Below are 24644 nucleotides of genomic sequence, written 5' to 3' on the forward strand. Positions count from 1 at the left end.
TTAGTGCTGGGAGCATGGCATTAAAATCAGCTAGTGCTACCAGTGCCTTAGTAAAGTACACTCCATGCCTGTGGGGTGTAGCTGCTCTTGCAGCAGAACAGGTTCCGGAGGGAGGAGAAAAAGATTTCTTACGCCTAATACAGGATGGATGAGGCATTCTTTGCAGTCCAGCCTGGATATGGTGGATTTAGTAAGTAGATCCATGGCTGCCAGTACAGTGCTTGGGTGCATATCATGGCTAAGAAAATCAGGATTTTCTGCAGACGTATAGGCACGTTTGCTTGACATGCCAGCAAACGTGCCTATACGTCTGCAGAAAATTCTGCTCACCAAACTTCCCTGTTTGGTGAGAAGGCTGATAGTAGCCTGGAAAAATTGCAAGCGTCTCGAGCTGCAACAAAATCATTTAGGGCGGCAATCAAGCAACCTCGACCTTCAAATCAAGGATGGAGAGAACGTCCTTTTTGTTTTTATTCCACCATCTCTAGAGGAAGAGGTACATTCTCACAAAGTGTTCAAAGAAGGACCCCTCATGCAGGTAGAGGAAGAAAATCCCTGTTCAACACCCACAGTTACACTAGGCTGCAGGTGGTCCAGCAAATGATTCCCTCACCCACAAGTCTGTGGTAAGAGGCAGACTGTCATGTCCTCTCTGGAGTTGGCGAAGCATAACTTCAGATGCATGAGTGCTACTAACCGTAGTAGATGGTTACTGTCTTCCATTTAAGACCTTCCAGTTACCCCCCCCCAAAATACAGATCAACCTTGATTAGTTCTGCGTCTCCAACAGGAGATTCTGATTCTCTTGGAGAAAGGTGCTATAGAATTGGCACCTGCAGTGGAGAGAAACCATGCTTTGTACTGTCCATACTTGCTGATATCCAAAAAGGATGGAGTGTGACACTTGTTGGGACTTGAGATGCTTGAACAAGTTCCTCAGGAAGGACCTGTTCAAGATGGTAACTTTCGCATATCCTTCAGGATGCTTACTTTGATGTGCCGATGCATCTGAAGCACAGAAGTGACCTGGGGTTCGCAGTTGGTGGTTCTCATTATCAGTTTCAGGTTCTGCCATTTGGGCTCACCTCAGCCCAGAGGGACTTCACCAAGTTAAGGCAGTGGTGGCATGGAAGCAAGTCTATGGAGGGAAGGGATACACAGCTACCCCTACCTAGAAGACTGGTTTATCGGGGCTGCTTCTCTGGAACAGTCTCTGAATCTGTCACACCTGCCACTTCCTCCATGAGCTGGGCTTTTCCCTGAACTTCAAAACGTCCCACTTGATACCCACACAGAAGCTTCAATTCATTGGAGCAGTCCTGGATTCAGCTTCGGGAAAAGCTTCACCACCCGAATTAAGGGCTCAACATCTCTTGCAGATGGTCCCAATATTCCAGAGTGCCCAACATCTTCTGTCCTACAATTTCCCAAGGTTGCTTGGCCTCATGGCATCCTGCATTTTTCTGAGAATGAAATCCCTTCAATGGGCTCTCAGATCCCAGTGGTCTCCATTCTCCGGCAGAGTGACGGACCTTCTCCAGTTCCCGGTGTTAGGCATAATCCTGTGCAGTTCCCTTGGGGAACACTGCAAAAAGATTATGATTACAGGAGTAAGCAGTAAACCCAATTGGTAGCAGTCTGCACCACCCAGATTTACCTGGTAGCTGTGGCTGAGCGGTCGGACTTCTCTCAAGAAGAGTAGGGCAGTATGCAGAGTATACACAATAGGGCCAAAACACAGTAGAGCAAACAAACACTGACCAGAGCTTTGTATAAAAAGTATATAATTATTTATTTAAAACACACTTTATGGCATATACTAGCACTCTCAATCAAAAGCAAGTTAAAACAGTCAGGTAAAGTATACATACCTCCCCTTAATATTTATCAGACAAGTCGGGGTTAAAACACTACTATTTGTTAGAACAGAGGTGAGCGCTTGGCACTCTGATAATGTAGTTAAAGGGAAAGAAAAAGGCAGAGGAGAAGAATAAAACAGTTCCCAACCCTTTTGAGATCAGAGCAAGGGGAGAAAGGCAGATTATACTGTAGAGCCAAAGTTCATAGGCCAGGCCTACTTTCTTTTTTTTTTTTTAAATCTTTATTTTAAGGTTTTAACATAAGCATACAAAAACCACCTGTGTCAACAGGTTTACTTAACACAAAAAAAGGGAAAGTAAAGCCAAACGTTACGTTCATAGCACACACAATACACATCGGATAGTTGCGGATCACATGTTCATCGGGCTATTTGTTCTGTCGGAAAGTCCATTCTACGGGTACTCGTGTGAATAGTGGGACCTGGACCTTTATCTGGGTTGTGATTTTTGGGTTTGAGATTGGGAATGTGCAACATCGGTGGTAGTGAGTAAGTATCGAATATAAGGACCCCAAATGTCAGGTGGTCGCGCATGTAGGGGAAGGGTCCGTGTGAACTCAGTGTCCATGTCTTGACAGTAAAGGATATCTTTCTTCCATGCGGTGAGCAAGGGAAGGGGGCCACGTCCCCAGGCCAGGGCTATCCTTCTACGGGTGAGCACTAGGAGCAGAGAAGCCAGCTTCCGCACCAGGGTTTGCAGGTGTCTTGTCATCCCCAAGAGCGCGACTGTTGGGTCAGGGGCCAGCACCTCTCCCAATATGTCGCTCGTGTGTTGTAGAACTGAGGACCAGAATTGGGCTATACCTGGACAGTGCCATGCAAGGTGGGTGAAGTCGGCGGAGGGGATGCCACATCTTTCGCATTGGTCTGAGGCCTCGGGGTGGTGATGTCGTTTCTTTTGGGGAGTATTGTATGTTTGGTGCACGAAGTTAAAATGGGTCTGCTTGTAGCGGGCATTTAGTGCTACTTTTTGGGTTTGCCGGAGAATGTAAGTCCAGTCGTCTTTGGGTATCGTGGTATGAAGGGCCGTTTCCCATCTGCACTTGCCCTTAGCGGCGGTCACAGTTGAGTCAGCGAGCAATGATCTGTAAATTATGGACACCAATCTTCCCTCTCCCTTGGCCTGGATCACATTGTGCAGCAGGGTCCACATTGGTGGTTGTTTAGGGAATGTTGGGAAGTGGGCCTGCAGGGAATGACATACCAATGGCTAAGAAATTGAGCCTGAGCGGCCCAGTAGTACTTTTCAATGTCTGGAAGTGCAAGGCCAACGTGTGACACCGGTAACGTCAGTGTTGTGTAGGCGACTCTCGCTGGTCTGCCCGCCCAGATTAGGCTTCTAATTTTCTGCAGGAATGAGCGTGGGAGTATTAGGGGTAAATTCGTGAACAGATAGAGAAGTTTTGGGAGAATCATCATTTTAGTCAGTGAAACCCTCCCCCCATAGTGTTAGGGGAAGCGACTTCCATCTCTGGACATGCTCACGGAGGGTTTGGAGTACTTGGCCATAGTTATCTTTAAATATCTCGTCATGATTAAGTGACATGAGAATGCCGAGATAGCGAACCCCGGTGCTTTCCCACTTAAATCCGTAGTCGTCTCGGATCTGAGGGGTAGCTGTTGTTAGCGGAAATATTACTGATTTGGAATGATTTATTTTGAGACCAGAGATGCTGCTAAATCGGATCACCTCACGCATGATCGGATTGAGATTTGTTTGGGGATCTTTGATGAACAGCATCACGTCATCCGCGTAGAGGGAGACGATCAGTCTGTGTGGGCCCAGGGTGAGGCCTCTTATCAATTCGGTGCGTTCTTAGCCTGGAGGCGAGTGGTTCCATAATTAAGGCAAATATAAGGGCTGACAGGGGGCATCCCTACGTAGTTCCCCGTTCCAATTTAACTCCGGAAGATCTGGTAGAGCCGAGGGTGATGTAGGAGCGGGGGTCATTGTATAGTAATGAGACCATCCTGATGAAGGTTTTCCCCAGACCCATTTGTGTGAGTGTTGCGAAGAGATATGGCCATTCGACGGAGTCGAATGCCTTTTTGGCATCTAATAATACTGCGATGGCCTGCTGTGATGGGTCGAGTGCAGCGATGACTCCAAACAGGCGGCGAATGCCGTATGTCGTACTGCGTCCGGGAATAAAGCCGGCTTGGTCACCAAAGGCGACGGTGTGCTAGGATCTTGGCTAGAATCATGTTCTCGAGGTTGATCAATGAGATCGGCCTATAAGAGGCACAGTCGTCTCGGGGTTTGCCTGGTTTGTAAATGAGAGTGACATTGGCTTCGCCAAGGGTGGGCGGAAGAATCCCTCGCTCTAAGGCCTCTTCGTATACTTGAAGGAGTAGTGGGGCTAGCGTGAGTGCGTTAGCCTTATAGAATTCGCCGGTGAGACCATCGGGGCCAGGTGCTTTAGTATTTGGGAGAGATTTTATTGCCTCGGTGATTTCCCCCTGTGTGATGGGCGCGTTCAAAGGTTTGCAAAGGTCATGGATAACCCGGTATAATTCAGTATCATTAAGGTAGTTCCGGAGCTCCTCCGGGTTACTAGTGATTTGAGAGCTGTACAGGTCTTGGTAAAATTTATGAAATGTGTTCACAATGTCTTCTTCAGTTTATGTTAGGTTCCCGTTCGTGTCTCGTATGCATTCCACCTGAAGGGGTGTCTGATCAAGTCTCAAAAGGCGGGCCAGGAGCGCCCCGGGTTTCTGCCCCTCGCCGTACTGTCTGATCTTATGTCTGCGGCCCAAGAATTTCATTTCACGTTCGGCTGCTGCTTGGAATTTTACTAGTTCCATCTTTAGGTTGGCCCGGGTCTGCGCGTCTGGGGATGTTGTTTGCTTATTTTCCAGGTCTTTCAGACATCGTTCACTTTCTGTTAACTCTCGCCTGATCAGCTTCAGGATGCCATTTTCTTTAGCCATGCATACGCCCCTCACGTAGCATTTTAATGTTTCCCATAGCGTGCCGGGTGAGTCGACTGAGCCTTGGTTTGTCTCGAGGAAGGTGGTGATGTCCTGCCGGAGTTCATCTGCGAAGATAGGGTCTAAAAACGCACCCGATTTGAATCTCCAGTGCACAGTGGTTTTCGGGATCTCGGATAGCGTAAATTCGAGTGTGACCATGGAGTGGTCGGATAGGGATCGTGATAGAATTTGGCAGGGGCCCCAGCAGAACGGACTACGGGACGATACCAGTAGATAGTCAATGCGGGAGCTGGAGTTATGGACTGCTGAGTGAAAGGTGTAGTCCTAGGAGTTTGGATGGGAGTGTCTCCAAATGTCGGATAACTCAAAGGCCTGGCAGATCTCTGTAACTTGGCGACTGGCCTTGGAGATTCTGTTGCTCGGACCATGCGATTTGTCGATATGGAGATCTAGGGGGGGTATTGAGATCTGTTCCCCAGATGATAGTTGCTGAGGTAGGTTTCCAGGTTTGACATGATCCAATTGAAGTTTTTCGGTCCGGCGACATTGGGGGCGAAGGTGTTCACCAGAACTATTTCTTTCCCCGCAAGTAGACCCCTTACCAGCAGGAACCTGCCCTCTTCATCCTTCCTAAAACCGACTAGACTGAAACTGGCCTTCTTGTCGATCAGTATTGCAACGCCTCTCGCGTACGAGGAATACGAAGAAAAGTATCTATGGCAACCCCATGAGCGGGCCCAGTGCTGCTCTGCCGGTGGTGTAAGATAGGTCTCCTGCAGCATAGCGATAAATTATTGAAGAACTTTCCTGAGTTTGGAGGATTGGTTGCCACCTCTGATGTTCCAGGTAGCGGTTTTAATTAGACCCATCTTACAACGACAAAAGGGAGGGGGCTGATGCCACCTCTGTCATGCTGATCCGATAGTACTTGAAGGTGCGGAGGAGCCTGTCACTCATTGCAGGCTCCGGGCTGATGATCTGTGGTTGTTGTGTGCTTGAACGCAATTGGTTGGACGAGAACAACTTGGTAACTTTTGGACCCCCCTTGTGCGGGCAACCCCCAACAGGCCCACGGTATACCCACCGTCCCGTGCACGGGCAACTCCCAACTGGCCCGTGGTGAACAGTCCCCGGTAAACCAAACAGCTAGCATTGCTGTGCTAGGGGTGCTAGTGGCCCTCCAAGAGGAGGCTGGCTCCCAGTCACATTGTGAGTTTGTTCCATGGTGGTGATGTTGCCTTTATGATAACAAGATATCTCCTATCTGTGACAGCTGCGGGGTGGGTCTTTATGGCGGCTCTCTTCTAGGTCTGTTTCCTCTTTGGGGGTTTGCATCGTTCGGAGCGGATCTGCAGCCATTGCGGCCTAGGTATTCATTGATCTCCTCAGGCATGTTGAAGAACTGAGTTTTGCCTCCTTATTGTATACAGAGTTTCGCAGAAAAAAGCATGGAATACTGGATTTGGTTCTCTTGCAATCTACGTATCACTGCTGTGAATGAACGCCTTTGCGCCTGAACTGCTTGGGAGAAATCCGGGAAGAATTGAATCTTGTCTGTCATGTTGAAGCACCCCCTTGTCCCTGGCGGCTCTCAGAATAGCGTCACGATCCCTGTAATTGAGCAGTTTTGCTATGATGGGTCGAGGATTTGCTCTTGGAAAGGGTCTTGTATTGGGAACTCTATGGGCCCGCTCGACCACGAAGAGCTTCGATAGGATCTCTGTCCGAAACAGGTCCGTGCAGATCTTCTCTATGTATTCTTCCATTCTTTGGGTGGGCTGATGTTCCCTAATGTCGACAATCCTTAGGTTATTTCGCCGGGAGCGTCCTTCTAGATCTTCGTTCTTGGCACTCACCGCCTTCACTTGCGCCTCCAATAAAGATACTCTGGTAGTTAAGGTCGATGTACCGTCATCAAGGTCGGAGACCCTCTGTTCAACGGTATCTAGTCTGTCGGCGTGCTTGTCTAGTCTATGCTGGAGTTGGTCGACTTTGGAAGTAAGGGAGTCTAGTTTGCTCCCTAGGCCTCCTATTCCAGCCTTGAGGTCCAGCAGGATTTCTCTAATATCAAGTTCTTGTGGCTCTCCGACTTCATGGGGCTGTTCTTGATCGGGTGATTGTGGTCTGCTGGTTGAGGCGGTTGTTTTGGCGGAGGCGCAGCCTTCAAAGTTTAGTTTCCTCTGTGACCTATCATTTTTCCCCATCCTTGAAGTGATTATGGATGGCGGGATGCCAGGAGGGTGACGTGCGATGCGCCTTAAGGGTTCAGCTGTATGCACGCCAAGTGTACTGGTCACTAGAAGGCTGGGGGGGCCTCTGGCCTGCGGCGTGGTTCACGGGTCACAGATTCGTTTTTTCACTGTTGCCTCAGGCTGGGGTGGAGGGGCAGTGAACGCCCGTGAATTCAGAGTACATGTGTCGAATAGTTTATGCATAGGCTGCCCTTAGATAGCGCTCTGTTCTGGGCTAGGCCGCAGTCCGGTGCTGGGGGTGCGGCTGTACCAAATGTCTGATTCGGCCTTCCGATATTAGGCGCGAGATCTTAGATGTCTTGGCCCTGGTGAGATGACTACTTGCAGGTCCCTCGCTTTATAGATGTAACATCACCGGGTCTCCGCCGCGCTCCCCCAGTGTCCCCTCAGCTCCAGGGCCCGTAGGGCCTCGGAAGTCGCCAGCCGGTGGTCACGGGGGCTCCGGATGCCAGACGGGCCTGTCGCGGGCTCTCGCGGCTGCGGTGGGGGCGCAGGGCACTCGTACCTGGCTTTCTGCTGCACTTCCTCTGCGCTCTCCGCTGCGTCGACCACGCCGCCAGTGAGGCCCGCCGGCTCCCCCGACACTCGTCAGTTGCGGCCGCTCTCCCGCCGGCTCCCTCCGATCTACTGGGAGCTCCGGTGGCGTGTGATGGGTGGTTTGGCTGTCCTCGACGAGCGCCGCGGAGACACGATCATCCGCTCCACCCCGCGTTGCGGGGGTTCCGACGAGGTGTGGGCAGCGGCTCGCGTGGGCGGATCAGCTTTTCCGTGTGTATCAGTACGCTGCGGCCCCAGCGAGGCCGCGCTCACTGAGCAGCCGAAGGGAGGAGGCGGGTGGAGGGCCTCACAGTCCGTCGCCCACGGGCGAAACCCCGGCAGTCAGAAGAAATAAAAGCAGGAGCTTAAGTAGAAACGCCACAGCTGTCGATAACTGAGGATTGAAAACTGTGTAGATGCCATGGAACACACTATTCTTCAGGATCTTTTAGGGAGCTCCACGGAGCTCACAGGGAGGCCGCCATCTTGGACTGCTCTCTAGCGCCCTCTGGGCCAGGCCCGCTTTAAATGGAGCAAAGCGAAATGTGCCCAGGATCACACGGTTTAAAGTGCACTGAAAGTCTTTGCAGAGTGTTCAAAAGGGGTTGGGGCGATGCAAAAGATATAGTTAGAAGGCCTGGAGCCAACCCAGTTTAGAAGCCAAGGATTTAAGGGTCACCTTTAGCAATCTGTAGAAAGGGAGGCCAGGCAGGACACAGTACCTTAAAGAGAAAGGAAGCTCCAGCGGGGGCAGTTGTTCCTGGCAGTGATTGAATTTTGTGGTTCAGACCAGGGGAAGAGAAAATCTCGTCGAGGAGGAGACGTGGAGTCGTTGCACTGAACAGGGATGAAACCAGCCGCGGAGTTCCCGATTAAAAGGTGCAATCCTTTTATTCGCGGTCAAAAGTGGTGAGCTTGGCTATCCAGCCCCCGGGGTGCTTGGCACGGGCGATTCGACCAAGTGACTACTTTGGAAACGAAAAAGGCCAAACTGTTTGCTCCTACCATCTCAAAGGGAGAAGAATCTCCAGCAGAAGATAATATCTTGTTGTTGGAAAAGTGGTGAGTTCGTTGCAGCAGGGCTTCACCGGTGGTGTCGTCGGTTGCAGGTGGCTCAGCTTCTTCCCTCTTTGGATTCTTAGGTCCTGTGGCGACTTCTGAAGTTCCAGTCCCAAAGGCCCTGCTTTTATGCAGGAAAAACCCCCATTCATCAGCGTAGCTGTCAATCACACATGCTAAGTGGTGAGCCGGGCGGCTCACCACTGGGTCAATCGGAGTAGAGTGCAACTTGGGTTGCTAAGGCAACGCAGTCCAGGGTACCAATTCTCCCCCCACCCTCCCTCCACCCTTCCTGTGGAACTCAGAGTGGCACCATTTGGAGGGCTTCTATGGAGAAGCCCGCCAAAATAGTGGAAAAAAGGGCTCGACCTTGGTCAGAGTTACAGAGACGGACACAAACGCCATTTTAGAATAGAGTTCTGGCAAAAAGACCCAACCGATGATTTAATATTAAATATATAAACCGGCGGCATCTTTAACATTGCACCAAAAAGTGGTGCGTTTTAAAATCAATGGGAAAATCCCATAGAGAATATACCGGTGGAATATTTTGCGTGGTAACCACTGCCACCAGGCAGAAACTCGACAAGGGGGGACGGGACAATGCCCCTTCGAAAACAGACCTAGGGGCAATCTAATTGCCCCTTACCAGTACTTCCACAATATGATGGTGTGTACTGGTTCTGTTGACAATTTTGGACTAGTAAAGCCAATGGTGACTCTACATGCCCTGGGAGACAGTAGTCAGTCCCAGGGTATGGAGTCTATATTTGGGGGTCACTGTGACACCACTGTGGTACTGCACTGAGGGTGCTGTAAATCACACATACAGGAAAACAGTTGATACCCTATGGAGTAAAAAGAAACCTCATAGCCCATAAGCACATAACAAGTCTAAGACATACCTCAAATCATGTCTAAGAGTGGGAGTAAAAGTCTCACTCTTAGCAGGAGAAAAAACAAACCCCACAAATCCAGCAAAGCTGCTGGGGGGGACTCACTAGGTTTGGGAAATTAGCCTTGTAAGGGAATTCTCCCTAACCCTGGCAAAGGTCGCCCAGGAACTCCTGTGGTGGGACAGCCGAGAAAATGTGATGAGAATTGGCAACCATGGCCGGAGACTACCATTGTAACAGACGCCTCCCTTACAAGATGGGGAGCGCACATGAGCGATCTTTCAATAAGCAGTCACTGGTCTTGGTCGGAGTCCAGACTCCATATCATCCTTTTGGAGCTGAGGTCAATCAGACTAGCGCTGATGGCCTCCTGTCCTCCATACGGGGGAACAGTGTCCCGATAATGACGGACAACACAGTAGCCATGTACTACCTCAACAAGAGGGGGAGTAGGGTCTCTGCACCTCTGCAGAGAGAATGGTTCTGGGCACTGAAGGAAGGAATCACTTTGCTGGCAGTTCATCTTGCGGGAGAAAAGAACACTGTGGTGGACGCTCTGTGCAGGCACAGTGGGAACTAGCTAAGGAAGACGTTCTGGAGATTTTCGCCTTTTGGGGAACCCCTCAAGTGGATCTGTTCGCAACCAGTGTCAACTGGAAGTGCAAGCTGTACTGCTCCAGGGAATTTCCCCAAAGAGGAGCTCTAGGAGTCTCGTTCATGGATGACTGGGGTGTTTTCACTGCTGTACGTGTTTCTGCCAGTCCCAGTCATTCCTCATGTCATGAGGTTTGGAAAGTATGGGGGGAAAACAATGATTCTGATTGGGCCAGGAGAACGTGATACCCGGACCTCTGGAAATGGCCATCTGCCCTCAAATTCGTCTTCCCCAAAGAGGACCTACTCTCGCATGAGGGAGGTTGCATTCTTCACCCTGAGTAAGATATAAGGATTGGGAACTTCCGGAAGACTAAGTGTTGCTTTCGGCAAGGAGACCAGCAACTAAATCCCTGTAACGCTGCTGTTGGAATATGTTTCGCAGCTAGTGCAGCGAAAAGAGACTAGATCCTTTCACATGTAAACTTCCCCATGTTGTCTTTATTGCTCCACCTGGCACATTCTGGGTTGCAAGCGGCCTTGATGAGGGGCTACTTAGCAGCACTATCAATCTTCAAAAGATCTCCAGATGATGTGGGGTCATACTTAAGTGCCGATTTTAGTACAATTTCTGAAGGGCTTAACCAATTAGTTTCCGCCAACTCCCTTCATTGTGCCATCATGGGATTTAAATCTTGTATTAAGTCTTAAAGGAGCTCCATTTGAGCCCTTACATTAGTGTCCTCTGAAGATGCTCACTTTGAAGACAGCCTTTCTAGTAGTTATCACGTCTGCCTGTAGCATAAATGAGCTGCAGGCCTTAACTTCCAAACTTTTTATGTCCTTTTAGAGTTGGGTCATCTATCTTTCTTTGCTTCCGAAAGTTGCAACAGTTTCATTTAGCACAACGTATTGTGCTGACATATATTTTACCCTCCTCATCCATCGATAGAGGTGGAGAGACTACATTGTCTAGACCTAAAAAGGGCACTAAGCTACTACATCACAAGGACTGCAAGTATACAGCAATATCTACTTTTCATTGGTTCTGCTGGCCAGAGACTAGGCATGGCAGTCGCCAAACATGCAATCTCTAAATGGATTGTAATGTGCATAACAGAGGGTTACTCGTTAACGGGCAAAGATTCGCCCATAGGGCGCATTCAACTAGAGGGGTGGCTTCTTCCTCAGCTCTGGAAAGAGGTGTGCCAGTGCGAGAGCGGCAACTTGGTCGTCCCTTCATACTCTCAGTACATTTTACTGTGTAGATTGTTTTTCAGGAGAGGAAGCCAAATTTGGCGAGGCAGTCCTCCATAATATTGACATGCATTCTTGGCACCCTCCGCCTAACTCAAACTGTTTTGGGAGCCTATCAAAGATTAGGACTACGTGGGAGCGCACAAGCCATTCGAAGAACAAGTTACTTACCCTTGGTAACGTTTTTGACTGGACGTTCTTTCCACGTATTACTTATTGCCTACTCGGCCCTTCTTGCCTGCCTAGAATTTCCGTGTCTTACACCTTCCTTTCTCGCTACATCAAGATTTTCTCCCATGACCCAGCATGCAGGCATGCAGGTATGGAGGCAATCTAGGACCAAGGTTCTATGCTGCTCGGAACTATGGAAAAAAAAAAAGAAATTCTGATGCAAGCAGACTTATGAAAGATGAGGACTACGTGGGAGGAACATCCAGTCAAAAGAACGTTATCACGGGTAAGTAACTTGTTCTTCCGAATTACAGCCCCTCGCCTCTGGAATGCATTACCACCAGATTTGAGGTCTTGTCCCTCATTAGGGTCCTTTTAAACGCAAGGTTTTGAACGCAAACTGATGACCTTTCTGTTAGAATAAAAATCATTTTCTCCCCTTGAGACTCGGTGAAGATTAGTTCTTGATGACCATTCCACTCTTTATGATCTTTTCCTGCGTGTCTACGCCCAAGGGCTATGTTCCAGCACATAACCAATACAATAACTAAAACTCATCGCCCGATACTCGCCCACTCAAACTTGCATCTCATCCACACTTAACTACCTCCTGATTTTGCTCAATCATCCATGCCCATCTTTGTCCCCCATTGGAACGCCCACAGCATCCATTCCACTCCATTGAATAATTTCATAGCACCTTCTTTTCTTTGTGCAACCCGTATTCTCCAGCATGGGGTCTGGCATGGATTCACATGCTCATGAATATTCCCCGTCGTCAGGCTGGGAATCCTCGGTAAAGAATCAGTATCAGTTTTGTTTCTGATCTGTCTTTCGTAGTAGTAACCAATCACTGATCTCTGCGTCATACTGACCACAGCCAATGACTGCCATCTCCCTAAGCCCCGCCTCTGGCAGCCATCTTCAGATTTTTACCGCACGTTCAAGTGTTGGGAGTCCTCGTGCTTAGCTCTCGAGCTTTTGCTGCGTTTTCACGCTTTTTCAGGTGAATTTTCACATTTTTTGGTTAATCGAGCCTCAAGCTCCACCGTTTCTACTCCTGTTAACGGGTACCCGTTGCAGGATTTTCCTACGCCCCTCAAGGGTGAAGATTTCGTCGAATCAACCTTTTGGAGGATTCCAGAAGATTTGCGGCTTACTTCCAGATGGCCGAGGACGCGAGTTCGTCACCCGGACCCAAGCTGTTTCGCAGCTGCCTTGGATGCGGGCTGCAGAATGTGTTTAAGGAGGACGAGCATTTGCGATGCTTCTACTGTCTTCATGGGGACAAGACTCACGTAGAGAAGGACTGCCAGTTCTGCAAGAACTTGTCGGAGCGGACCATGAGGGACCGTCAATCCCGTCTCGCCAGCTGGTTGGAGAAGGGCTCAACGGGTGAGAAGAAGAAAGGGTCCGAGCAGGCTTATAAGTCCTGTGCGGGCGCCCTGGCGACGGGGGCCCAACACCAGGCCAAGCGCTGCGAGTCCGCTGGCTCCGGGAGTGCCGAAAGGTCAGGCTTTTCGGTCGCCAGGCAGGGCGCACCTTCCCCGGCAACGTCAACCACGAGCCAGCGCTCCGGTTCGGGGAAGAGGAAGTCTGAGACCCCGGGTAAGCTTCGGGAGAAGCCCCGTCCGATCTCGGGAGAGGGGGAGCGAGGCATCGCCCCTCCCCCTAAGGAGAAGGCCCGGGACGCACCTAAGGTGGTGAAGGCCCCTACCCAGCAGGCAAAGGCCTCTATTGAGGCGATTGCGGCGACTCTGGCCAAGCCGGCAGAGACCCCGCCAGCGGAGACTGCCTCCGGGATGAGAGTTTCCCTGCCGCCAAGGAGGGAATCCTCTTTTCAGCCCATCGTCATGGCCACCATGATGGAAGAAGCGAGGGGGGGGCACGGTAGCCTCCTCGAGCTCGGAGTCGGCCTCGGAGGAGGAACTGACCGAGGCCGTGAGGAATCTCGAAGTCCAATTCGAGAAGGTTCGATCCCGTAAGGAAGATCCTCGGGGAGATAACCGAGGAAGATGACGATGGCGAGGAAGAACAGCCTTCCCTTCTGGTGCAGCCGGAACCTATGCCTCAGGATAGCTCGGCAGCCATTTTGTCTGCGATCCAGTCCTTATGCTCTGAGATAAGGACGAGATTACCACGGCCCAGGCCGGAGGACCCGCAACCTGGCCTGTCGGGAAGTCCTCAGAACAAACTACGGAGGACCCAACCATCTCCTCCACTCGCCCCCGTAAGGCCTAGAGTTCCCTCCTCATCCTCCCACGAGTCGGGAGATGATGGTGCGTTGGGCTCGACGACGGGTTCTAAGGTCGACGACGACGGAACGGGTCTCCCCTCGCACGGGCCTGTCCGCCCGACGAGATTGGCTCATTCCACGCCATGATCGCCAGGGCGTCCGAATTGTTCCAGCTCTGCCCGGAGGAGCAGAAAAAGGAAGGTTTCCTCTATCAGCGCCGGGAGGCCAAGAGGAAGACTGTCATCGCGGTTCCTCTAATCGATGACATCTGGGAGGAGGGCCTGTCTGTACTCAAGAACCCCTCCACGGCACCAGCCAAACGGGACCGGTACGAGAAGAAATACTGGGTCCCCGAGACCGCTCCCCTGTGCCTCAGGGCCCAGCCAACACCAGACTCGGTCGTCTCAGCGGTGGCGAAGAAGAAAGTGGCGGCGTCAGGAGCCTCATCGTCGAATTCCCCTCCGGACGGCGAGGGTAGGAAGTTGGACGCCATGGGGCGACGGGTCATTTCGTCGGCGGCGACGATGATCAAAGCGGAGGGAGCTCTGGTTTAAGCTGGCCCCCATATTGGACTTCCTATCGGACGACAAGAGGTCCGAGGCCCTGGAAATACTTCAAGAAGGCGAGGTGGCGTCGGACCATGCCATAACGGTGGCAACTGATATTGCCGATACCGGGTTCCGCCAGCTGGGCAACAGAGTTTGCCTACGACGACGGGGTTGGCTCCGGGCGACCGACTTCCGTCAGGATGTCCAGACCAGGGCGTTGGACATGCCGTTCGACGGCAGCAACTTGTTCGGGAAGGCGGTCGACGAATCCCTCCAAGCCATAAAGACGGAGACGGCCCGCGCCCTAGAAGCCCTTCAGCAACGACGGCCCTTTCGGAGCTCTGGAGGCAGACAGGGGGCCTCCAAGGGATCCAGCGGTGGCTCATTGTCCTACCGCCAGGCGGCACGCTCCTCGTCTCTGAACCGGCCATGACCTCGGGCCCCCACAGAAGCACCCCGGTGGGAAGCCGGCTGACTAATTTCATCGGCGTGTGGAAGTCCATCTCCCGACCGTTGGGTGCTGGATACCCTGGCAAGAGGACACTCTTATCGAATTCCTGAAGAAGTGCCCTCACGTTCCACCTGTGGCCAGGAAGGAAAATCACGTCCCGCAACTTCTGTTGGACGTACGGGCGATGCTCAGGAAAGGTGCCATCGAGCTCGTCCCGAAGAGGCTCCAGGGCTCCGGGGCTCCGGGGTGTACTCAAGGTACTTCCTCGTCAGGAAGAAGACGGGCGGCTGGCGCCCCATCCTGGACCTTCGTCGTTTGAACAAATACATCAGGTCACAAGTTCAGGATGGTCACCCTCCAGCACGTGCTGGGACAGCTGGAGGAAGGCGACTTCCTATCGTCGTTGGACCTGGTGGATGCATACTTCCACGTTCCCATCCTCAAAAGTCACCGAAAGTTCCTCAGGTTCGTCGTGCAGGGACGTCACTACCAATTCAGAGCACTGCCGTTCGGATTGAAGTCAGCCCCCATGGTCTTTACCAAGTGCCTAGCACCTGTGGCGGCGTGGCTGCGCCTGCAGGGGATTCACGTCTACCCCTACCTGGACGACTGGCTCATCCGCTCAAGGACGAGGGAACTCGCCGTCGAACGCACTGCGAGGACCGTCCAGCTTCTCACAGACCTGGGATTCGCCATAAATTACCCAAAGTCCCACCTGGTGCCGTCGCAGGTGGCCCTGTTTCTGGGAGCGAAGCTCGATACAGTGAGGCGCCTGGCGGCACCGTCGGAAGAACGGACAAAGACCATTCTGGGCAAAGTGCAGCGCCTGCTAGCCACGGACGTGGCCAGGGTGAGGTCCATCAAGTCCCTCCTGGGGATGATGTCCTCTTGCATCTACCTGGTGCGCCTCTGCAGACTACGGATGCGCCCTCTTTAAGAATTTCTCGATGCTCGTTGGATGCAGGCGACGGGCACCTTCGAAGACAGGGTCCCCCTCAACGAGGTGTTCCGGCGGGCGATTCAGTGGTGGGGCATTCGAGCGCACCTCATGGCGGGCAAGGACTTTCAGACGCCGGCGTACCAGGAGACGGTGACGACGGACGCCTCCCTGGAAGGTTGGGGCGCCCACACCGGAGATCTCCACGCAAGAGGCCTCTGGCTCCCGGAGGAGAAGCTCCTGCACCTCAACATCCTAGAACTCCGAGCTGTGTTCTGGGCTCTCAAATCGTTTCTCCCGTCGCTCAAGGGCAAGGTGGTGCAGATCTTCACAGACAACACCACGACAATGTTTTACATACGGAAGCATGGAGGCACCAGATCCCCAGCCCTATCCAAGGAGGCACAGGATCTGTGACAATGGGCGGTCGCCCAGGGGGATGTTCCTGGTTCCCTTCCACCTGGCAGGAGAAAGAAATACCATCGCCGACTCGCTCAGCAGGGAGCTGCGCGCGTGTCACGAGTGGGAACTGCGCCAGGATCAGGTGGATCAACTCTTCCGACGATGGGGCAAACCCCAAATCGACCTGTTCGCAACAGCGACGAACTCGAAGTACCAGAGGTTCGCCAGCAGGTTTCCCCAGATGAGAAGCATGGGCGATGCGTTCTCGTTCCCCTGGGACGGCCTATACCTGTATGCGTTCCCTCCGTTGCCGTTGCTGCTTCGACTCATCAACCAGCTCAAGAGGTCCCGTTGCAGGATGATCCTCGTGGTACCGGGGTGGCCGACGCAGATCTGGTTCCCGGACCTTCTGGACTTGTCAACGTACCCTCCCATCAAGCTGTCGGCAGACGCGGATCTTCTCTCCAGAGAAGGAGGTGCCATCTTCCACCACGACCTGGCGTCGCTGAACCTGCAGGCTTGGCTCCTGCAGCGCTAGAGTTTGGAGGGTACGATATACCGGCCGACTGCAGAGAGGTTCTTGCAAAGGCCAAGGCGTCCTCGACTCTCAAATGCTACGGTCACAAGTGGAAGAGGTTCTCCATCTGGTGCCGAGCACAGAAGATCAACCCCCTATGGATTACGGCCCCTCAAGTGCTGCCGTACCTGCTATCGCTGGCAAAGGCTGGGCTAGCCCAGGCCTCCATTAAGATTCTTCTGGCGGCGATCTCCAGATATACCAGAACCACAGGACGGACATCCCTGTGGTCCCATCGACTGGTAAAAGAGTTTATGAAAGGACTGTTCCGGTCGTTCCTGCCGGTGAAGGCCCCGGCCCGGGAACTTAACGTGGTGCTGACCAGGCTCATGGGGGCCCCCATTCGAGCCGATGCACTCCGCACCGATGAAGTTTGTGTCGTGGAAGACTGCATTCCTGGTGGCCATTACCTCCGCACTACGAGTGGGAGAGATCCAGGCCCTATCCTGCAAAGCACCGTACTTGACTTTCTATGCCTCGAGGCTGGTGCTTAGGACGCACCCCTCCTTTATGCCCAAGGTGCCGTCGGACTTCCATCTTAACGAGCCCCTGGTGTTAGCTGTTTTCTTCCCGTCTCCTTCGTCGCCGGCCGAGAGGACTTTGCACTCGCTGGATGTGGCTAGAGCGCTGTTCTATGTGGACCGCACGAAGAGTTTTCGGAAGACATCACAGCTATTTGTGAACTTTGGACCTGTGAATCAAGGGAAGGCTCTCTCGAAGTCTTCTATTTCCAGATGGCTCTCCGGCTGCATCATGCACTGCCACCGGTTGGCTAACCGACCGCTGCCAGGCCGTCCGAGAGCCCATTCGACCAGTGCGATCGCTGCTACTACGGCGTTCCTATCTGGTGTGCCCCTGCTGGTCATCTGCAGGGCTGCTACGTGGAGGTCGACGCACACCTTCACAAGATTCTACTGCGTCGATCTGGATTCCAGGGTCGGCCAAGCAGTGCTGCGCAACCTGTTCGCTTAAGGTGAGCCTGGTGAGGAGGTAAGAGATGCTTAATGTTGAGTTTTTGTATTGCTTAATGTTGAGCCTTTTGCCACCTCCCGTGGATGTGCATGTGTGTACTGCTATGTATTCTTATATTCATGAGAATGTGAATCCATGCCAGACCCCATGCTGGAGAAGGAACACGTTCCTTACCTGTAACTGTTGTTCTCCAGCATGGGTCTGGTATGGATTCACATGCGAACCCTCCCGCCTACCCCTCTGCGGCTCTTCACTTGGTCATACTGCCACTTCACGTGCTACCAAATCTGAAGATGGCTGCCAGAGGCGGGGCCAGAGGCGGGGCTTAGGGAGATGGCAGTCATTGGCTGTGGTCAGTATGACGCAGAGATCAGTGATTGGTTACTACTACGAAAGACAGATCAGAAACGAAACTGATACTGATTTTTCTTCACCGAGGATTCCCAGCCTGACGACGGGGAATATTCATGAGCATGTGAATCCATGCCAGACCCATGCTGGAGAACAGTTACAGGTAAGTAACTTGTTCCTTACCCTGTACAAAGCCACTCCACCTGTATAGATATGTGAACTGGAAACATGGAAGTCTCTGTACTAGACCGTTTGTACTGCCTGTATGTCTGTCCCTGCCACTGTCCCGAACTGTCCTTCTCACCTGGTTGCTGTAAAGTTGATTGCATCTTAAGGCCACCTGCACATGAGATTGTTTTGCCAGCTCATATGTCCTAGTGTACCGAGCTTCTTGTCGAAGCTCTGCAAGTCCACACCTTGCTTGTGGTTATACTAGGCATACAAAGATTATACTCTGCTCTTTCCCCCGCCACTGCAGCCTGTGGTCTGGATGCACTTGGTGGGATCCCAACTCCCAGACATGCCTCATTTCAATGCTTGTTTTATGCTCTACCATTCTGTGCTTGGAAAAAATGTGCTCTTTGGTGCCAGCTGGCCCTGATGACATGGTTCGGTGTCTTGGGAGGACAGGTTCAGTGTTGCTTTGACCACTGTTAACATCCTTCCAGGACAGGTGAGGATCCTCATTGCAGCTTTGGTGGGCAGTTAGCTCCATTACTATATTTTTTAAAAAAATAAAAAAAGATTCTCCATAGGAAGCCGATTTACCTACTGTTTAACCCAGCATTTCAGCGTTTAAGAAGCATAGCTGCCAATTGGCCCCACGACACCTGGCCACAATCCCGGTTCTGCACATTGTGTGCTTGGACTTGTATGTTAAAACAAAAAAAATAAACTAGATGTCCCAGCATACAGTGTGCAAAAGTAGATCTGGCTGAAGATGGTGTGCATTACATGGGGCCACTTGTCAAGTGTTCATCTTTTCTTGAAGACTTTTACATGTTTTGTAAACGGTTCTATATTAAAGAGTTTTCTAGAACACCTACAAACCTAAAGGCACACCTTCGTACTTATTTAGTGGTTCAGATCCTAATGTATTCACTTACTGTTGAATTCTGAAGCCCTTGTGCGATCGATCATCTGTTTCTTTGCTACAATGATGCCCAAAAATCACGTTTTAATATAGCTGTTCATGCTAGCTTCATTCTGGTTCTAAGCGTAATAAGTGCTAATTTAAAAGTACTCTTAAGCAACATCCAGGGGGTTGATCGAGGCGGAGTGAGAAGTAGCGTAAGAATGAAGGGTTATGCTGGGCCTGCCCAGACTCAAACCTATGTCGGAATCAAGTTGCTGAGATATCCCTCCGTCTTTGTCACGTTTTAGTTACCTAATGTTTACAAACAGCACTTGCGGTATAAGCGCCAGCCATGCTTTTATTTGTCAACCTTAAACACTTGTGTACAGGCACGTAATAAATGACTTGTATCATAAGGTTGATGTCATTTGTTTTTCATCCTGTGCTGTTTTTGGAGTTGCATGATAACACGCATTTTCTAGTTTGTTTTGAAGTACACTAAAGATGTTTCAAATGTGTTTGTTACAATAACTAAATTCCATATTTTAATTCCCTTTTTCTGAATGGTACTAACTGCATGCATGCCTTTGTGCTGTTTTTACAGAGGCACGGTTTCGAAGCTCTTAAAGATGGTTGTGCCGGGAAGTTCCCCTGTTATCCAGCAGGAACCTGCTATTGACCCTGATCTAGGCCTGGGTTCAACTGAGAACTGCCCTCTGGGTGTTGACATGGCAGCAGACTGTCCTGATCAAGGTGGCCCGGAGCTGGAGGAAGTTCGAAAGCTGCAACAGCTGGTCCGGAGGCTTGAGATTCAAAACCAGCAGTTAAGAACCAGAGGTAAGGGTCGCCAATCGGGACTAAATGCTCCAAGTCACACGCACAGTGGCATGGATAATCACAACTCTCCACTGCAGGGAATGGAAATTAACAATAGCCTCAACACGAACACTGAGAAACGAGAGCTGCAGATATTGTCGGACCATCCCAAGCCAAGCAATAGGACTGAGAAAGAGAACATTGGCTGCTTACGGGCAAGCCTTGATTCACAACAGCACTATGAGGATGTTTCCTCAAACCCCAAGATGCACGATAACGCAGAGGTATTCGTAGAATCTGTGAAGAAGGGCTGCCCTGCCAGTCCACAGAGAACCAGCAGCTCGGAGTTTGTGGATGAGTTTTACTTGACAGACTTCGAGCAGTGGGCTCAGACCAGTGACCTGGAGTTGTGTGAGGACAGTGACAGCTTGGGAGCCACGTTGGACGATACAGCCCTGGATGAAGTGGATGTGTTGGAGCTGGAAACATTGAGTGAAGATGAAGACTGTTGGTAAGTGGCTTTGAGAGATGCAGAGGCACCATCTGTCTAGTTACCCTTTTTTGTATTTTCAAAAGTGATTTTAGAATAAAACGGTAGTGGTAATCCAACAAATTGATTAAAAGGAAAAAATAAAATTGAAACTTTATTAATCTATATCATGGAGATTTGAACCTAGCTAGCACGTTAACAGTTTTGATTGCCATGTTGGCACATAGTTGCATATTTCCAGTATGTTAACTTGTATCCTTGCAACTCACTTTGCATATCATTTCTAATTTCTGTTAGGTTAACTAATTCAATTGCTGCTTTAAAGAGAAATTTAATTATATGCAGTTTCACCTTATCTGTCGGTCTTGAAACATATCAGTATGTTCTATAATTAAGCTTGGATTTGGAAGGCCTGGTCACATTTCCGTAACGATTGCAAATCATGTTCACAATGTTGATCGTTCTAAAGTGTTATACTTGGTGGTTAATTTGTATCATCAAAATATATACATTTGGTAAATGTTCTCTTTTTCAGAGTGTGGTTAGTTGTGGTTCCTAAGGTTACTTATTTTTAGTGAACTGTGTTTTTGCCAATTCTAGTGTGAATTCGATTAATTCTGATCTTAGTTTCATTTTGTAGGTCAAATGTCCAAGCCTTTTACCAAATGATTGATCACATTTTTGGACCAATGTACATTTCCTGTGTTGTCAGACGTTCCTTGGGGCTATTGATCGAGTACCTTGCATACGCCTAAAATACCTGTCACTCCCTCTGTTTACTATGTCCAGTTGTAGCAGAGTTTGTATTCTGTGCTCCTAGTATATTTCACAAGTTACAGTCCCCATTGTATAGAGGTGTAAAATGAGAGTAATGAACAATCTCTCCTGTTTTTTCTTCACTTGCAACGAGGCTGAACCTCTAAATTATCTACTTTGCTTGCCTTTTTCTTTGACCCAAAAGTGACTCTCCCTCAGTCTGTTGGTTCTGGTTGTAGCGGTGTTCCTTTGCGCCTCCCTGCATGTGCTGTCCCTTTGTGAAGAGGATCAATGGAAGTACATAAAACTAAAGCAGGACTTTTGGGTATCGGGACCTGCCATCTTGATATTCATTTTATGTGCTTTTTCGGCTAATTATAATTTAAATGTTAAAATCCTAATTTATAATCCTGTGATGTTAATAATTATGCGTTTGCTATTTGCTTTCCGATTGTGCCATCTTATCAGGTCTCGTTACTAATGCTGGTTTTGATGCACCAGATTTGTCTAATCTAAATTTTGCAGCTATGCAGTTTGTACCTTTTGACAACCTTCTTGTTTAGGTAATGTGTGTAGGTTTCAGTTTCCCCTGTGTTGTATACTTTTATTAGTGTTGCCCAGTCTCCCACTCACAGCATTAACATTGAGTGATAATCATTTAGTTGTACGTGTTTATGCGTATTAATTAATGTTGGGTGCCTATTAATAGCCTGGTTTTCTATAAATTACTGACAAGTACTATATGCATTTTCAAAGGCTTTATTCATATTCGAGGACATATTTGCATTTTACATACTTCAGATTTGTGTTGGCTGTTCTTGATTGCTTTAACTTCTATTACTGTCTTTTTCTGTTTGAGGCCTGGTCAATGACAGATCTGTGTGCCTCTGCTGTATAATGTGCATGAGTGTCCCGCTACTAGGTCTATATGGGGTGCTTTTTGCAATTTCTTTTAATTGAGCAATATAGCCTGAGCGGGTGGGGGGGGGCATGAGTTAGAAGCCCAAGCGAGAGCTTTATCAATTACCCCAGGGTATTACCTGACCAGTAATGAGCCACACCCCCAGCCCCCCACAGGGGTTATATTGCTGTTAGTACCCTAGCACGTTATACCGGGGAGCTAATGGTGTTAACACATGTGCAAACTACAAATCAAGGTGGCCTCCATTGATCAGGGAGACTTGAACTAAATCTAGTTCTGTTGCTGTGAACGGAATGCGTCGGGAACATTAGTCTTCCCGTCACAAGGTAGCGCTAGGTAAGAGGAGAGGGGGGGGGGGTTGGAGATGTGGAAACGGGTATGTGGGGAGCACACTTGCCTGATTGCTGGCGAGGAAGATGGTGGCCTCCGCCTCTGAAGATGCTTGGAGCAGCAGTTTTACTGTCTGGTAAACCTACTCTTAACTACCCCCCCCTTCATGAGCCTCTTAATTGTCTGGGAGGCCACTGCACCTCCAACTAGCCAGGTACTAATTGCTCTTAAATGTTCTTTTTCTTCGGGGCCTGTTCATGCTCTCAATGTGCATTCCTTTATAATTTAAAAATATGTAGTTTAGCAGTCCATTCACCTTTTGATTTTCTGTTCTGTATCCAAGTTGCTGTCCACCAAAAGTACACACCAACATGTGGGCAGAGTACAATGTCCACACTTGTAGAGTCCTTATGATGGGCTTGATTACAAGGACAGTTCTACTGCCTCTGTCAAATGATTCGCTCAAGTTGTTTTTTTTAGCATCTGGGCTACGCTGCATGTGGTTACTGGATGTGGTGACTTTCTTGAGTAACTTGATCTAGCAAAAACAGTTGTTGACAAATATAACTTTGTATACAGTTGGATGAATCTGGGAGCCTCATCCTTTTTCGTTAGTTTTTTGTTGCCTATTGGGAATCTCTGTCCATGATATATATATATATCTATCTGAGGCTTGTGGAATCTGCTTAGATCACATGCTGTGCATAGGCCGACATCTAGTGGAAGCTGCGGAATATTACAGTTTGTTTTTCGAAACTCGAAAATGGGCGTCGACACAGGGCGTGCCAGTAATACTATCCCTAGTGTGACGTCCACTGTACCCAAGATCCCTCATGCGTCTAGGATCCTCAGATTGTTTTTTTCCACCATACTGGTCGGAAGCATTTTGCGGAGTCCCCTGGCCTTAGCCATACTTTTGCTAAAATTTAAAATAATAATCTATTGACATCCTTCCCCACCCCAAAGTCAAACTTCGACACTCGACGCCGGCTGGAGAAGAAATCGACTGTCGGCTGCTGCACGACAGATTTGGGCCTCGGAAGGCCGCTGGCCTCGGCCCGGGCCTGGTAGGCCACTGGCCTCGGCCCTGCAAGTTGGGAGAGTGGGGTGGTACATACTCTACACTCTTGGTATATAGGTACACCTTATACATTTCCTACACTTAACAGCCCGCTGCCTCAAGGTGCGTATGGAGGGTACCCCTTTTCAATTCTGCCCCAAGTGCAATCGCAAATACCCTTGGGTCGACAGGCACGCCACGTGCAATCTCTGCTTGCCGAGGGACCACCCCGAAGCGAACTTCAGAGCGCGTAGTAGGTTTAAACCTAAGACACTTAAGGACCGTTCGACGAAGCGTTAGGCCCACCACGCTCGGCAGGCGGCCATGGCAGCGGAGGGCGCCTTCAGCGACGCCGTACTTTCGGAGGGCGAGGGAATTACGGCGTCGAAAGACAGCCGAGCGCAGGTCCCCGACCTCGGAGGGTTGTCCGGCAGGGCGCCTATGGGGAAGACCCCCGGCGACACAAGCACTTCACATACTACGCACACTAAACACACTCAGTCCAACCGAGACTCGACTATGTCGAGTTCTCGGAAAGAGGCACAGACAGAACGTTCCGATTCGGTGTCCTCTGGGCGCTCTCGATCAAGATCGCCGCATGACTCCAGGCAATCATCCACTCTTGCCAAGAGTGCCTCGCTCCCTAGGCTAACAGAAGTTCGATCATCGGAAGACTAAGACGACTTCCACCCCCAGGCCGCGCTCCAGGAGTCGGAGCCCGCAATTAAAGCCAGCGAGGCCCCACGCTCGAAGGACAGGGACACCTCTCCCGATCCTCGACGCCAGGCGTCGAAAAACTCCGGAGCCACTAAGGGACAGGGAAAACATTTTTCTACGCATGGGGAGGGGGGAAAACAGCAGAAGAAACTACCTGTACATTCTTCCACACCTGTGAAACACTCCACCCCCCCCCCTAAACAGATAGACAAGCCCAGGTCTGCTGATAGGTCTAGAACCAGCAAAGCTACTCAAGATAAATCCCATAGACTTGCTGAGAGTCATTCCCAGTTCCAAAAAATGGTCCAGTGAAGACATAGATAGGGTCATGTCAAGAATGTCTTCTTTGGCTGATTTTTATGATAAAAATCCAGAACATTTCCTCTCGTATGATCCACAAGGGGCCACACCCTCAGGCTCTACTG

The 24644-nt window shown here is 50.3% G+C and overlaps 1 protein-coding gene across 2 annotated transcripts in view; it reads left to right on the forward strand.

Moving 5' to 3' along the window:
- LOC138570222 (SLAIN motif-containing protein-like) overlaps window positions 1-24644 on the forward strand; it is a 402579-nt gene that overhangs the window by 90962 nt on the left and 286973 nt on the right. For both annotated transcript variants that reach the window (XM_069648952.1, XM_069648953.1), the window contains exon 2: window positions 19733-20455. In XM_069648952.1, coding sequence (XP_069505053.1) covers window positions 19758-20455 — 698 coding nt within the window. In that variant the 5' untranslated portion in view covers window positions 19733-19757. The remainder of the gene's footprint in view (window positions 1-19732; window positions 20456-24644) is intronic.

The sequence above is a fragment of the Ambystoma mexicanum genome, chromosome 2q (genome assembly GCF_040938575.1).
Source record: "Ambystoma mexicanum isolate Mex_15411 chromosome 2q, UKY_AmexF1_1, whole genome shotgun sequence".
Lineage (NCBI taxonomy): Eukaryota > Metazoa > Chordata > Amphibia > Caudata > Ambystomatidae > Ambystoma > Ambystoma mexicanum.